The 16,637-nt window shown below is 42.9% G+C and overlaps 1 protein-coding gene across 1 annotated transcript in view; it reads left to right on the forward strand.

Moving 5' to 3' along the window:
* ROS1 (ROS proto-oncogene 1, receptor tyrosine kinase) overlaps positions 1–16,637 on the forward strand; it is a 295,800-nt gene that overhangs the window by 102,509 nt on the left and 176,654 nt on the right. The window contains exons 19-20 of the mRNA XM_063441784.1: positions 11,386–11,642; positions 12,786–12,849. Coding sequence (XP_063297854.1) covers positions 11,386–11,642; positions 12,786–12,849 — 321 coding nt within the window. The remainder of the gene's footprint in view (positions 1–11,385; positions 11,643–12,785; positions 12,850–16,637) is intronic.

Here is a 16,637-nt window from a genome sequence, read left to right on the forward strand (position 1 = left end):
CGGAAGTAGTCAAAAGTTGATAGGGATTTCAGTGAATTCAATAACCTTGTTATTGAGGTACAGGTTGCCCAGTTGTATGATCTCTTGTGATTCTAATTGAGCACAATTTTTCATGACAAAGACCTTTTGGGGTCAAAATGTTGCTGTTGTAGTCCCTAATAAAGTGCCTGTTATTTTTCTCATCGTATTTTTGGTGAGGAGTGTTCTAGCTTCTGTTAGTCGGGTTAAGACAGGGCTCGACAAATACCAGGCACCAGTTCGCCATGGTGACTAGGATTTTAGACCTGCCGTCTGGGATTTGTTAGCCCACTCAGACCCTGAGGTGGTCGGCTGTCTATGAATGGAGGCTGGCTCATAAAGAGCATGGGCGTGTGGTCGGTCGGCCAGCTGATGGAGAGCGTGCGGTGTTCGCTAGGGTATTGAGATGGATGGGCAGGCGCATGAGGGAGTTGTAACCTCCCTCCCTGTTCTGCTTTCACGCACGTCCTCCAGTGATGCCAGGAGCCGGAATACGACGTCATTCTGGCCCCGGCATCACTAACAGTGCTCTTTGGAGCACAACAGGGAGATTACTGAAGCCCCACTGGACCCCAGGGAAAGCCGAACAACTCCAGCTCCAGGTAGGGACGCTGGGTGGTCACCTTAATGTGTGTTGTTATTGCAGTGTGTGTGTGTCAGTAAGTGAGTGAGTGTGTGTGTGTGTATGTGTGTGTGTCAGTGAGTGTGTGTGTCAGGAGTGAATGTGAGTATGTGTGTGTCAGTGAGTGTGTGTATCAGGAGTGAGTGTGATTATGAGTGAGTGTGTGTGTGTCAGTGAGCGAGTGTGTGTGTTGGTTAGTGAGTGAGTGTGTGTTTATGTGACCGGTCTCCCTCCAATCACATGGGTAAGGGTTTTTACTCATCTTTTCCCCCCCTCACTGTGCTGGTCTTGCCGCAGCTGGCCCTGCCTCCATGATTGCGATCATCAATCTTGATGATCAATCTTGATGATCTCAGCCAATCCAATGCTTTCCCATTGGGAGGCTATTGCTCATGTGTGGCAAAACGCCATGCTGCACCAATCAGCATCTTCTCATAGAGATGCATTGAATGAATGCATCTCTATGGGGACATTCAGCGCCTCCATGCAGAGCATGGAGACGCTAAACGTAGATGCTGCATACTGACCCAGGATGCACTCTAGAGGCCATCTGAGTGACTTTCACTAGAAGCGTTACTAGGCACCAATGTAAATACTACCATTTTCACTGAAAAGGCAGGGTTTACGTTGAAAAGTGTGGAGGGACAGGTCATAGACATGAGAACAACCACATTAAGCTGTAGTGGTTCTGGTGACTATAGTGTCCCTTTAAGAATTGTATTTTTGACATTGGAAAACCTGGCTCCTAACTTTTTTACTGGCTCCTAGATTCAAAGCAAATTTGTCAAACCCTGGGTTAAGGTGTCTGGTCATGGGTCTTGTGTAGTGCTTCGATGCAACGTATTTCCACCATGGTGTCCATGATTTGCTGTGTTCTACGTTTTTTTTAACTACTGTGGCTAGGCTGATTACGGGCTGCCTTACGGGCTGCCCATAATTTCATCGGGGATGAGACTGTTTGAGTGTTATTTTGAAATACTCTTTTAGGTCTTTGGTGATCATGAAACAACCTCTGTGTTATGTATCAGTAGTGGGTTCAATTTTCAGGTCCACTGGCGCGATAAGCTGTGGATGGTTAAGGTCAGCGCGATGTCGGTGTGGTCTAACCATGCTATAGAGCTGATTTCCTTTTAATGTGACCTGTGATATGACATTGGGGGGGAGATTAAGAATTGGTCAATCCGTGAATATGACGTCTGTGGGTGTCAGTAGAATGTGAAGTTTTTTGTGGATGGATGCTGGGCCCTCCATATGTCTATGAGATTGTGTGACGCGAGGAAATGTGTGAAGAGGGTGAGGTTTTGTGATGGGCATGGTTGTCCTTGTGTTGTGGAAGTTCTGTCTAGTGTTAGGGATTGGACCGCGTTGCAATATCCACCCAGCACCAGTCTAGTGTTGCTCAGAGTTGTGAGGAGAATGCTTGCCAGAATGTGGGGTCTAGTGTGGGGGGTGCGTAAAGGTGGCAGAATGCATATGCATTGGTACCTATCTTTCCTGTTATTGTCACATATCTCCCTTGTGGGTCTGCAGTCGTGGTGATGTCATTGAGAGGGCTGGATAATTTGAGTAAGATTGTTACCCCTTTATTAACTAAATAAAGATATTAACCATGGGATAGGTCAGAAAATCTTCTGCTAGCTAAAAACATAAGCTAGGGGAGACCTATGACCATATCCCCTAGTTAAAAAAGAGGTCACCTAGTTTTACTAGTTAAGCAGCATATCTAATTATTAACCTCCAATTAGCTGATGTCTAGGAGGTGCTAGTTTTTAGTAGAGATTCAGATTATCTCCCCTTTCTTTATCACCTTTCATTTGTTTCTGCCTAATAGCAGGGTATCATTTTCAAGTGGAACGGTTATCTGCTCCCTATGGCTGATTCTCTTATACCGAGTATATATACAATTGTTCCTATTTAGGACCCTTTAATTAGTAATGGTAGCTCTATGCCTTAAGGATTACTAAAGGTTTTACATATCTTTTTGGCTTTTATGCTACTAATCTAATTTAAGTTGTACTTATTCCTACACATCTACTTCCATTTGGAGTGGATGTCTTGGATATTGTTCTTTTTCTTTTTTTGCTACCCCTTTAGTTTTTGTATCTGGTGAGTTGGCAAGATAGCTTCAGTTGTAGTATCGGTTTGTGAGGTGGAAGAGTTTGCGGGTGGTGAAATGTGTTTCTTGGATTAGGAGGACATCCGTGTGGGTTTTGTGTGCCTGAGTAAGGTGTGTCATTTAATAGGAGCGTTAAGTCCGTTTATATTGATTGGAACACGTTTAATCTGGATGGGCATTGTGACTAGTGTTGTGAAGGTCTAGGGGATGGAGGAGGATGGGGATGGGAGGGAAGATGTCAGGATTACTGTAGATGCCCAACATGCAGAACATAAGTAGAAAATAGGAAAATACCTGAGACGTATTACTGGGCCTTAGAATGACTGAATTTGATGCATAAAGGTAAAAAAACACAAGACAGGGTAAAAAAAAAAGACTTAGGAATAACGCAAATGATGAACAAGCCACGGTCCAAGGAATGGAGATATCAGAATAGTCAGGAGCCAAGCCAAAGTTTAAGGAATACAGAGATCGGATAGTCAGAAGGAAAGCCAAGGTTAAATACACAGGAATCAATACAAGGAAAGCGCTCTCGGATAGGCATGTGCATGGGAAACATTTTCGGTTCGGTTCGGCATTCCGAAATTCAGGACTTCAGTAATTCGGCACTTCGGAACTTCGGCACTTCGGAACTTCAGCACTTCGGCACTTCGGAACTTCAGCACTTCGGAACTTTGGAACTTCGGAATTTTGGAACTTCTCTTGCAGCCGCTTGGCAGATAACTCCCTAATTCCCACGGTATTAGAGAGTTATCTACCAAAAGGCTGAAAGACCTAAATTGGTCTTTCAGACAAATTTACTAATACTAAGTAAAGATCACTTATTATTAGTAAATTATGCCCCTACTCACTATACTGCGAGTAGGGGCATGTCTAGTAAACAGTGAGCAGCCACAGGCTGTAAAAAAAAGGGTCCCCCCTCCCGAGCCCCCCACCCGCTACGCTACCCCCTATTGCCCCCCCGGCCCCCACCCCTGAGCGGCGGGTGGGGGCCCTAAAGTAAAATAATGGGGGGGGGCCTATTGTCCTCCCCGCGGCCCCCACCCCTGAGCGGTGGGTGGGGGCCCTAAAGTAAAATAATGGGGGGGACCTAATGTCCTCCCCCTTGGCCCCCACCCCTGAGCAGTGGGTGGGGGCCCTAAATTAGAATGAGGGGGGGGACCTTATGTCCTCCCCCTGGCCCCCACCCCTGAGCGGTGGGTGGGGGCCCTAAAGTAAAATAATGGGGGGACCTAATGTCCTCCCCCTTGGCCCCCACCCCTGAGCAGTGGGTGGGGGCCCTAAATTAGAATGAGGGGGGGACCTTATGTCCTCCCCCTGGCCCCCACCCCTGAACGGTGGGTGGGGCCCCTAAATACTAATTGGGGGGGGCAAATGTCCTCCCCCTTGGCCCCCACCCCTGAGCAGTGGGTGGAGGCCCTAAATTAGAATGAGGGGGGGACCTTAGGTCCTCCCCCTGGCCCCCACCCCTGAGTGGTGGGTGGGAGCCCTAAATTAGAATGAGGGGGGGGACCTAATTTGACTCATAGCACTCCGATTGGTGGATTAAGTAACTAGTCAGAGTGTTATGAGTCAAATTACACAGCGTGGGAAAATTCCAAAGAACTAACCAATCAGAGTGCTGTGACCTGTCAGTCTCTTCATTTACCTGTTAGAGCACTATGAATGGATGGCTTAAACCCACCAATCAGAGTGCTCTGAGCCTAATTACAGGGCGGGGCAAGGCTTTATAAGCCTTCCCCCACCCTGCAGAGCTCAGTCTGCACTGCGCCCTCCATGGGTGAAGATGGATTTTTTTTTTGCACTCGTTTTTTTATTTTTTTATTTCAAGTGCGTCGGTTATTATTGCTTTTTATTTGCCCTTTTTTTGGAGCTGAAAAAATAAGTTTTTTAGAAGAAAGAAAACATCAAATGGTAGGTTTTATTTTTTTTTTATTTTTTTTTTACAGTTACTTCGCTAATGGTCCCCCCTCATTATTTTTAGCGTGAGGACGGTAGGTAGGGGTTCATTTTTTGGGGGAGGGGGGTGACTAGTCACCTGGGGAGGAGGGGTAATTTTTTATTTAGGGCCCCCACCCACTGCTCAGGGGTGGGGGCCAGGGGGAGGACATTAAGCCCCCCTCGTTCTAATTGAGTGCCCCCACCCACCGCTCAGGGGTGGGGGCCAGGGGGGGATGACATTAGGCCCCCCTCATTCTAATTTAGGGCCCCCACCCGCCGCTCAGGGGTGGGGGCCAGGGGGGAGGACATTAGGTTCCCACCCTAATTGGTATTTAGTGCCCCCACCAACCGCTCAGGGGTGGGGGCCAGGGGGAAGGTAATAGGTCCCCCCTTCACGTTAGAAGCCCCCACTCGCATGGCACGGGTGGGGGCTTGGGAGGGGGGGACGTGGTTTTTTTTGTTTGTTTTTTTACAGTGAGCAGCCACAGGCTGCTCACTGTTTACTAGACATGCTCCTACTCGCGGTATAGCGAGTAGGGGCACAATTTACTAATACTAAGTAATCTTTACTTAGTATTAGTAAATTTGGCTGAAAGACCAATTCAGGTCTTTCAGCCTTTTAGTAGGTAGCTCCCTAATACCGTGGGAATTAGGGAGCTGTCTACTTATTCATTCCTGTCATTACATGATTGGCTAAGTAACTTACATTTTATATGAATGTGTATTACTTGATTGTTGTAAGTGTTGCAAATGCTTACAGCTGAATCCTGGCTATGTTTGTATACTTTTTATTTAAAATTGTATACAGTGTAACCTTCTTCTTCCACTGGGTAAGTATATTAGTACTTAGGCAATACTGTGCTTCGGAACTTTGGCACTTCGGAACTTCGGCAACTTCGGCACTTCAGCACTTCGGAACTTCGGCACTTCGGAAATTCGGTAATTTCGGAACTTTGGGACCTCGGCAATTCGGCACTTCGACATTCTTAAGTACCCGAATGTCCGAATTGCCCGAAATTCGTCCGAATTCATATTCGGACTGAAATGAATTGCACATGTCTACTCTCGGATGACTAATATGGAAACCACGACAGGGCACAGAGAAATGGACAAAACAGGCTTAAATAGTCTAAGGTGCTCCCCGATTGGTTGCAGGAAAGCATGTGATAATGGGTGTGTGAGTGTGATTCACCTTTAAGACATCAATGATCTGTCCCATTAAGGGTTAAAGATAAACCTTTAAAACATTCAAAGTTGCAGTGGCTGGCGTCTCTAATGTTTACAGACTAGGCCACTGTGAGAGGAGCAGGAGGAGCCACTACCAGGATCTGGTGAGTAATTGGCGGCACTCCCATTGCCTAGTGGGAATGCCGCCAGACCGAGGAGTGCCCTCAGTTCACTCTCCGGCATGAGCAGACTCAGTGGGCATCTGCTGGCTAGGTAAGTATTCAGCGGCATTCCCCTTAAAGTGAGGGAATGCCGCCGCAGCGATGCGCGCCCGTTGGGACCCATACTGCCCTCTGACAGGAGCGGACCCGGCGGGCGGCGTGACAGAAGAGTGGGGATTAGCAGGATGGAGATGGAAGGGCTGGGCCAGAGGCCCCGGTGGGTCACTTAAAGAACAAGTAGAGAGGTGGAGGGTATTCTACTGGGCTTATCTGGCCTTTTCTGTCTGGCCAGTAGGGAGCTTTGTCCCACCAGGGCATATCCCATCAGAGCCCAGAGCGCATCACCCCCACTGGGGGAGAGGTTGGGGAAAACAGGATCCGTGCGCCCCAAGGCACTCGGCATTATGTTGGGGTGGTCCGATTGGTAAGCATTAGAACTGGAGTCTCCACTGTAGAGGGTGGCATGTGCTGGTTGGAAATATATGTGAATATATGCTATATCATACACTTACATGCTATGTTGTCATACACTTACATATGATATGCACATACATGTGGTTGCAAATCTATACAATATCATATCCCTACATATTATACATCCACAAACGGTTGTGAATATATGCTATATCATACACTTACATGCTATGTTGTCATACACTTACATATTATATGCACATACATATGATTGCGAGTGGAGTACGGGCTATATTTAATTGCACTTGTTATGTGGTTTGGCGGGTGAAGGGGGGGACTGAGGGTTAGGTTATATCGCACCCCAGGGGCCAGGGTGTGTACATGGGGATAGCAGAAGTCATGATGCAGATTATGATACATATATTGAGCATGCATACAGTAAGGGTCCTCTTTACTTCCCTCCCCATCCCACTGCCTTCCACCCCTACGTCTCTTTTGCCATTGAAGGTCCCTAGGCAATTGTGTTTGGGCCATTTTAACTATTCGTGTCTCATTTAGCTATTTCCCTCCGGTGGCTAACACATGTAGGGTCTGTTTATTTAAGCTTAAAGGAATGCATTATGTAGCCTCTCGCAAAGGAGCGAAGTCAAGAGTCAAGCCGAAGCTCCAAAGCCAGGAATTCCAAGCCTAAGGTCAGGAGTCGAAAAGGAAAAAAAAATCAGGAGCCAGAATCAGGAACCAGAATTAGGAACTGGAACCAGGACGCTAGGAAAGTCAAGCAAGCACCAGAACAACTAAGCACTGACCAAGTGAAGTGCTTGGGTATTTATTGAGACAGCTGATAACATGACCGGACCTCCCCACAGATGGACCTCCCCTGTGACTATAAATGAGGGGATGTGACAGGACACCATCTTGGCTTTTCCACAGTCCCTCCCTTCTGTCTCTCCAAGCATCCCTCCCCTCAGCTCTCTAATCCTCTCTGCAATGGTGCTCCAAGCGAACCCCAGCGCCCGCTCCCGTAGTAAGGAACCGCAGAAGCAGTGGACGCCTAATTTAATTTAACAATATTTTTTGGCTTCAAGATTAGTTTTTTTTTTTTTTTACAAATGTGTTTTACAAATATGTTTTACGGGAAAAAGGTTTGCACCGAGCTATGCCAACCTTTTTATGGCATATCGGGAACACCTATATATATATAATAAGCATAAAATAAGGATTAAATATAAACTAAAAAATGTGATAACTTGCCATTAAGAATGTTGAAGAGATATATTGAAGTTTGGGATAGTCTGCAGCTGCAGAACCTCTCAACTTGAATATAGTCACCAAAATGACACTCCAGTGGTGTCTGGGGCTTAACCCCTTATAATTCACTGAAAGAAATAATAAAATATCCTCATTCTAAACAGAACAAAAAATACTGCTTAAAAATGTTGATATAGTCTGGATATTGAAGAAAGCTATACACAATGCAAATCTATCTCAAGAACCAAAAAATAGTGGATGAGTCAAGTTTGCTTTACTCTGACTGAAAATTAACTCAATAGGAATCCCTATAATAGAGGCTTTATTAGAAGTTGGCCAAGCTAAGGGGCATCCTGAGGGTTAATTAAATCCAATTAGCAAGGTAGAAGGAGATTATCAGTTTCCTATAGTGAATGTTCACTCCAGTATGTGAACATAGTTAGAGGCTAGGCCTTTAGGCAAATACCAAGTGGGACCTCGGTTTACGAATTTAATGTGTTTTCTGGGACATTTCTTATTAAGAAACATTTGTAAACCGAAACACGGTTTCCCATAGGAATGCATTGAAAACCAATTAATCCGTTCTGGAGGTCAGAAATAAGTAAAATCAGCTGGCATGGAAACCAACCCACAATGCAGAACACACAGTAAAAGGCATGCAAACGACGAAGCTCAGCTCCCCACCATTCCACCGCTTGAGAAATGCACCAAAAAGTCCCAAAACAACTGCAAACAATTTCCAGAATGGCTCCAAAACTCGATGCAAAAGCCGCTCCAACACCTCCACACTCGAAGCCACGTGCTTCCCACAGGCTCCAGCATACAAAGGGCGGTGCTTTAAAACTCCCAGGTGCAATTGTGTATTGCGAAACAAATTTGTAAACCGAGGCATTATTTTCATTTGTAAAACGAAAATTATGTTAACCAAAGCGTTTGTAAACCGAGGTCCCACTGTAGTTATATCTTGGTATGATAATGTCTCAAAGCAGCACTTATAAACTAGCTGAAGGAAAAAGCAGCATAGAAATAAGATAAAGCCTCTCTCCCTCTTAAGCTTGCTAGACAGTCAGAGGTTAGAAAAAGAAAGGAAAAGGTTGTGTGCTATAAAAATTATTCCATGCTAAGTTTGCATGGTATAATACACCAAAGTGACCCTGTGAGGTAAAGAAAATAGCCCGACACGCGTTTCGGTGCACTGCCTGTGCACCTTCGTCAGGGGTAAGAGATTCCGCTTCAGAGTGACCGGCAACCAATCAAATGGTGCCGTATAATTGTAATTAAGCGTTTTCAGGTTTCTTTAATTCGTTGTAGAACAGCCCCTGTTCACCAACCAGTAATAGTAGTTTTAGTACTGACCTTGACTGTCATATGTGAATTAGATTAACAGTTATTCTATCAGGTAGCTGTTTAACACTTTATTGCAAGGGGCATGCAATGAGTCCTACAATGGAGTCATATCAATTTGTTTTTACTATGAGTATGATTTTTAGTTTGCAGTCTTTCTGATGAATAGAGTACTGCTTAGACAGGAAATAGAAGATTTAGTATCATCTAAATTTGTCAGTATTTCTTTTAAAACTTGATTAATTTTATTCTCTCATATGAACCACTTCCTATACTGTTCATAGTTTTTTATGTTTGTATCTATGCTCACCTAGATCGAAAGATCTAAGGATAAGCCTTATTAATAATTCTCTCCTTTTGAATTATACTTAGAGGTAAACATGTAACGAAAATGACTATCGAAAGGGCTTCACAAATAAAGTGCCATAAAGGATGAAATTGCAATGTGTGATTTGTAATTTATTGAGAAGAAAAAACTGATGAGAAGTTGGCGTTAAGAATATTTTATTCTGTTTAAAATGTCTCTTTAATCCAAACTTCTATCAAAATAACCACTAGGTGGAGATGTGAGATAAGGAAATTCTGATTTAGGTGGAGATGTGAGATCACGAAATACTGCAATAATTTCAATGAGAAAGAACCTTCACAGAGAATTGACAAAGTACGTAGCATATTTAACATCAGAGACTCAATGAATCATCAACTAAATGACCTATAATAATAACAAGCTATTAGATAAACTGATTTGCAAGAGAAATGAAAGACTAATCACACAATCTTAAAGGAACACTGCAATGTCAAGAATACAAACATAGTGTTAAACTAACTATTTAGGTGTCTGGCCTGGCTGGTTTAAAACTCACCTTTTTTTCCATGCCCATCAATTTTGACGATCTCAGTCAATCCAATAGTTTCCTATATGAAAGCATTGGGAGGCTGTTGTACATGTGCGTCAAAATGCCAAGCTGCCTCAATCAGCATCTCCTCATAGAGATGCATTGAATCAGTGCATCTCTGTAGAAAATGTTCAGTGTCTCCATGCAGAGACAATGTGTGGTAAGTAATTTATTGACAAGAAAAAGTAAATTAGAAATCAGGGGTTAAGAATGTTTTATTCAATTTAAAATGTCCCTTTAATGAGAAGTTATGTAAAAAAAAAAAAAAAAATGTCTAGCATCATACCATAACATAAGTGCTGGACAATAGTGTTGGGATTTTTTTTAATCTATGTCCTAAATGTGAGCTAATTGCTGTGACAGCATGCAGATTTAGAACATATGGCTAGTCTTCTACTGATGCATAAAAACTGATTCTTCAGATTTTGTTACATAGCAACGTAGGCTGAAACCACCAAGTACAACCTTATATGTGATGCTCTCCAGCCTTTAAAAATTAAGTGTGTGGTTTTGTGAAGCTAATGCAAAGTCTGGGATATGAGTTAGGAAAGCATTTTTTGGGGGTGACTTGTCCTTTATATTGGGCCATCTGCCAAAATGTAATGGTAGCTGTGTTATGGTATGTGCTGATGGTTAGGAGATTGCCTGGTTTCTGGAGGCATTGAGTAGCAGAAAATGCAGTTTTCACTAGATATCTCCCAATACCTGACCAAAGATTATTGGGGTTACTCACATATCCATGAGCTATTCTTAGTAAATGAGAACATGGGCACATTGGTACCATACATTGAAACTGTTGTGGTCATTTCTGTTTTATATATTTAAATAATTAGGGAGATGTGATTAAGAAAAGAGCAGGTGAGGGTGTCTTCCATTTCATGTGAGTCAATATCGGATTAAAGGTGGGGAAAAAAAAAATTTGGGATCATTATAGGTAGGGTCTGGAACAGGTAGAGAACCCTAGGCAAGGCATTTAACATCCTGTCTGTCAAGCCATGATTTGTGCCGCATTTACCCTGTTTCATAAACAAGATTTGATGGTGTACAAGAAGGAGAGCAGGTTTGGGGAATATAGTTAGAAATAACTGTGATGGGTGACTTTGGCTGATTGCTTAAGGGAAACATTCAAAACCCCAATTTATCCATATTTCCTTTAATTTAAGATTGGGCAGTTCATTCACATAATTTATTGGATTATCTACATATTCTCATATGTTTCTCAAAGATTAATTGAGTAGCATAATGAGACTCTTCAAACAGTTCAAGACATCAGCTAATGGAAACCTTTTGTTGTGTTATACTCTTATTGTTAAATTACACTAACTTGTAAAGAAAACAACAACAACAGAAAAGATAAAGTATTTATGACATGTTTATGTTTCTTTATTTTCTGACTAGTACCTTCACCACCTTTGAATCCAAGAATATATCTGTTGCATAATACATTTGATAAGGAGAATGTTGGTCTGGAAATGAGATGGGATAATCCGAAGATGCCCAATGGTGCTTTGACAAACTTTACTATTTCCTACAGACTAACAAATGAAATTCTTTTTCGTAATTCAACTGATGCGTGGACCACACTTAATGTAACAGCATTGTCTAGGTCCCTACACCTTTTAAATTTGAGTCCCGGGCTTCTTATAGAGTTTAAGGTAAGATATTCTGCCCGTTCATGCTATCTGTTTAATACATTACATGATGGCACAAGAAAACATCTGAAGGAAATGCTACCTTAGAGAACTCATTAAGCTTAAAACTGGTCCAGAAAGTTGGAGTGCGCTAGCAACTGCACTGTAGTCAGGATCTTCTCTAAGTACTCTGAAAAAATATACAGTATATAGTGCAGACTATCTGTATATACAGGGTACGCAAAATTAAAAGTATATCTGGGGATCAACTCACATGGACCAGAGCCCTATCACCCCTGGCTCTGGGTTTGAATTGCTCCAGTGGAGAGGGATAAACCCACAGTATAGCAAAACAGGATACTCTTCTGAATCAGATGTAATATCTAGGCAGTATAAACAAATAGAGAGGCAGGAGCCCAGATTGAATAGTATCAAACACAGTATTTATTTAAACAAAAGGTTAAAAACTCTTACTTGAAGTAGTGGTTTGCCAGCAATAAACCCACAACTAGATAAGCAGGAAATTACACACAAAAAAAACGATACAGCTTAGACACTTCCGGGTTCCAGTCACGTGACCGCTGGGACCGCCTCTCTCTGATGTCCCACGTGATGCATTTCACCCGCCTCCCAGGCTTCTTCTGACGACGTCGTCAGAAGAAGCCCGGGAGGCGGGTGAAACGCGTCACGTATCTGCCATTGGACATTTCACAACTTCTTCAGCTTTCATTTGTTTAACATATTTTTTTCTTTTAGATTTGGTTAATTTAGGGTTATGTGACCTATGTTACTAGTTGCTGAGGCAATTTTGATTAAATTTTTTAAACTGGCAACCGGAAGCATGAACTTGGAAATACTCTCACAGAATAATGCATTAAAGTGTGAATTGCTGGCAATTCAAAGTGAATTCAAAGTAAATGTCAAGTTGCAGGAAAATTATTCAAGTCAGTTTTGTTTCCACTCAAGTTATTTTGGGCTAAAACTACAACTCACACTTTAGTGAAAGTCTTGGACCTGTTCACATAAGAATATATGAGTTCACTGTAGTTCTGAATGTTTTTGGAAACGTTTTTTTATTATTCTGGTTTCTTGAGTATAGTAACTTACAACAAAAATGGTGAAACTATATATGTGTCCTACATAGTATAACCATGTCTTTTTCTACAGGTCCAAGCCTACACATCTAAAGGACCTGGCCCATTCTCTGATATTAAAAAAGGAAACACATCAGGTACTGGTGGTAATGCTTTTAAATAGCTAACATTGGTTAAAAAGCTAACTAAAGAGCTTGTCAGACAATGATAGTAGACCTATAATATTTAGACGTGTGTAAAAATTAGTTTTGAGTGATTTGTTTGAATAAAATTCCTGGCAATCAAGTCGCGCCGTCAGAGACGGTTATTACAATAACCAAAATGACCCAACGTGTGGGCTGGTGGTGGCACCAGATGTCCTTTTAACCAACAGTCAGGCAACAATACGTAAAGGGAGATTAAAAACAGAGCGGCACTCTAGCTGTGCGATGAATAGAGCCTCGGGGGGTGCACGCTGCTCAGGCTGTCTCGAGTGAATTACGGTCGGGGTCCCGGGTCGTAGCCCATAAAGGAGCCCTGGCTGGGGGACTCTCAGGGTTGCCCGTGGGTGGGGGAGGTGGGATTCCATAGACAGAGAAAGGGCTATGATGCTCTCTGTCCCATGTTGCAGTAGCAGTTGCAGGACAGGTTAAGTGGTGCAACTTATGACTCACACCACTCAGAAAAATTTCAGCAACACAGCTCTGTTATTTTATGTTAAATATGTTAATTTCTAAGGTTACTCGTTTTTCTTTATTGATCTTATTTTACTTATAAAATGTAAAACTCTTACTATTGTATGACGTAATACATGCTTTAACGCAATGACTTTCCTTTCTGTATCACAAAGATGATGTATTTACTGTGACTTGGCTTTTGCACAAGCCTTATGCTGTTGACATGCTGCACTTTCTGTCATTGCAAAAATAAAGAATAAAAAAAAAAATCCTGGCAATTATCAAATTAATTAAAGGAACACTATAGGGTCAGGAACACAAATGTGTATTCCTGACCCTGTAGTGCTAAAACCACCATTTAGGTGGCTTGCCCCCTTAAGAGGTAAGAAAACTTACCTTATTACCCCCGATCTGCCTTCTTTGCTTAAATCATCAAGGAGGCGGGGCAGGCCAAACACTGGCTGACAAATCAACATCTCATAGAGGCGCATTGAATCAATGCATCTCTATGGGGAAAGTTCAGCGTCTCCATGCTCTATGTCAGTGTTGAACACTGTGCAGCACTGACCCAGGAAGCACCCCTAGTGGCCGTCTCAGGAGTGGCCACTAGAGGTGTTCCTAGGCTATAATGTAAACACTGCCTTTTCTCTGAAAAAAATGCAGTAGTGTAATGTAAAAATGTTGCAGTGTTTACATCAAAAAGCCTGCAGGGACATACTATACTCACCAAAACAACTGAATTACGCTGTAGCTGTTCTGATGTAGTTGTTAATTCTAAAAAAATTCAGTTTGTTCATAAATAAACAAATCACCTGAATAAAAGGATTTTGAATCGATTTGTTTATAAAGTAACCAAACTTTTAGCATCAATTTGTCGACAATTACCAGGAATTTTATTCTGGTGAAATTGCTTAAAACTAATTTTTGCATGTCTAATAATAACTGATACATTAATATTTTCACAATTTTCCTTAATTTATATACTTAAAATAGTGAAAGCTTATGTATTTTAAGGTTTTATTGAGAGATAAAAATAAATTACAGCCTAGTAAACAGACATATTGCATGTATTACAAAAGAGAAGAATGAGAATAGACATTCGGCAATGTGGCATACGTAAGGTTGAAGCAATTACTTATATGCTATATTTCTTTAAGCACTAAACTTTAGAACATGGTTTGCCATAGCTCACAAGGCATTTCTCAAGTTTGCGCAATAGTCAGTCTGAGCCTGTTTATAGTGTCTAATCCAATCCCTGATGGTTTATGCAGTTGTATTTTACATTGCAAATGTGTTGAAATTCTTGGCTTTCGCTGTTGGTATTCACAGTTGCTTCCAGTGGTGGAACTACCAGGGATGGAACAATTGCTATTGGTCCTGGAATTACTTAGCTAGGCGGTGATCCCCCCCGTTGCAATACCATTAGATTGTTTGATTTTAAGCATGCCCACACCAGTGCTACTCCAGTGCTCAGTGCATGAGTCAGAGCACTGCCATTGTGATTCTGTGGCAACATTTTGACTAATTGAGAGACCACTGGATCAGATCACACCACACAGCACCCCAAACACACAGTGCGCCCTCTACACACAGTGCACCCTTCACGCACAGTGCACCCCTCACACACACTGCACCCTTAAAACATATACTGCACCCCTCACACACACACTGCACCCTCACTCACACCCTGCACTCTTCACACACCCTGCACCCCTCACACACAGTGCACACTTCACACACACAGTGCACCCCTCACACACACACCCCTTACACACAGTGCACCCTCCCACACATGCACCCCTTACACGCACTGCACCCTTCACATACTGTGCACACCCTGCACCCTTCACACACACACAGTGAACCCTTCACCTGCAGTGTATCCCTTACAGACAGTGCACCCCTACACACATTACATTCTAGACACACACACACTACATCACTTATACACACACCCTAAATCCCATACATAACTATGGATCCTCTACACACACAAACACACACACACACACACACACACACACTAGAATCCCTATACACACTCTGAATCCTCTACACACACACACACACACACTAAATCTCCTAAGCACACTCTGGGTTCTCCACACATACACTAGATCCCCTACGCACACAATAGATCCCCATTAGTCACACACTGCACCACCTACACACACTATATTAATGGCATACACACTCTGGATCCCTTATGAACACACTAGATCTCCTGTAAGCAAACACACACTACTTTCCCTAAACACACACTTTACAACCCCTATACACACTACATCATCTATACACACTTACACTACAGCCCCTATGCACACACTCGCTACATCACCTATACTCACACCCTCTACAGCCCTTAGCAATACATATTACACCACAAATACAACACAACTGAAACCGACATTTAAACAAAACACCACACCACACCACAATCAACTCACTCTACACACACTCAATCCCACAAGCAGGCTCTAAACACATGTGCAATACGATTTACTTACACTTTTGTCCTTTGGTATCCCACTTATGGAGACTCCGGAGACATGTCACAAGCAAACACAGCGCATGTTAATAAATTTGCTTGGGCTGCATAGAACATATACAGTGCCTTTTTTTTCTGCAAGAGCTCTTCAGCAGGACTCTGCACATTGAACCAACGTGCTCACTTTGAGAGGGGGCGTGTTTGTCATTGGCCCGCCCCCTTCTCAGTGGGCCGCTGTGATTAAAAAATGTCCGGGACTAATTTTTTACCCAGTCCGGCCCTGTCTGAGGTGAAGCCACGTGTCCCCCACTAGACCACCAGGGATGTGGTCAATATTTCAGGACATTAGGGATGACACCACTGGACCACCATATATCTTACTCCCCCCTTCTATGTAATAAGGTAAGTAGGAGGGGGTACATTTTTTTTTTTAAATAATAGTATTATACTCACACAAACACACAACCACACAACCCCCACAGCCAGACACTTCAACACATAAGCATACTCAGCCAACCCCACATTCAATTAAGCTCAGCCAACACTGGACTCAATAACATAACCAAACTTCACACAATCACATACAGCCAGCCCCACAATCGCACTCAGCCAGCCTATTACACACACACTTACACTCAGCCAACTCACACATACATATCACACTTGGTCAACCATCAGAATCACACTCTGCCACAACACACATCCTTCCTAGATGTATTGCTAGAAGAAACGAGGGGGCGAGGGGGACCTTTTTTTTTTTTTGCACTGGGGCAGCTTGGTT

The sequence above is a fragment of the Pelobates fuscus genome, chromosome 2 (assembly GCF_036172605.1).
Source record: "Pelobates fuscus isolate aPelFus1 chromosome 2, aPelFus1.pri, whole genome shotgun sequence".
NCBI classification, from domain to species: Eukaryota; Metazoa; Chordata; class Amphibia; order Anura; family Pelobatidae; genus Pelobates; species Pelobates fuscus.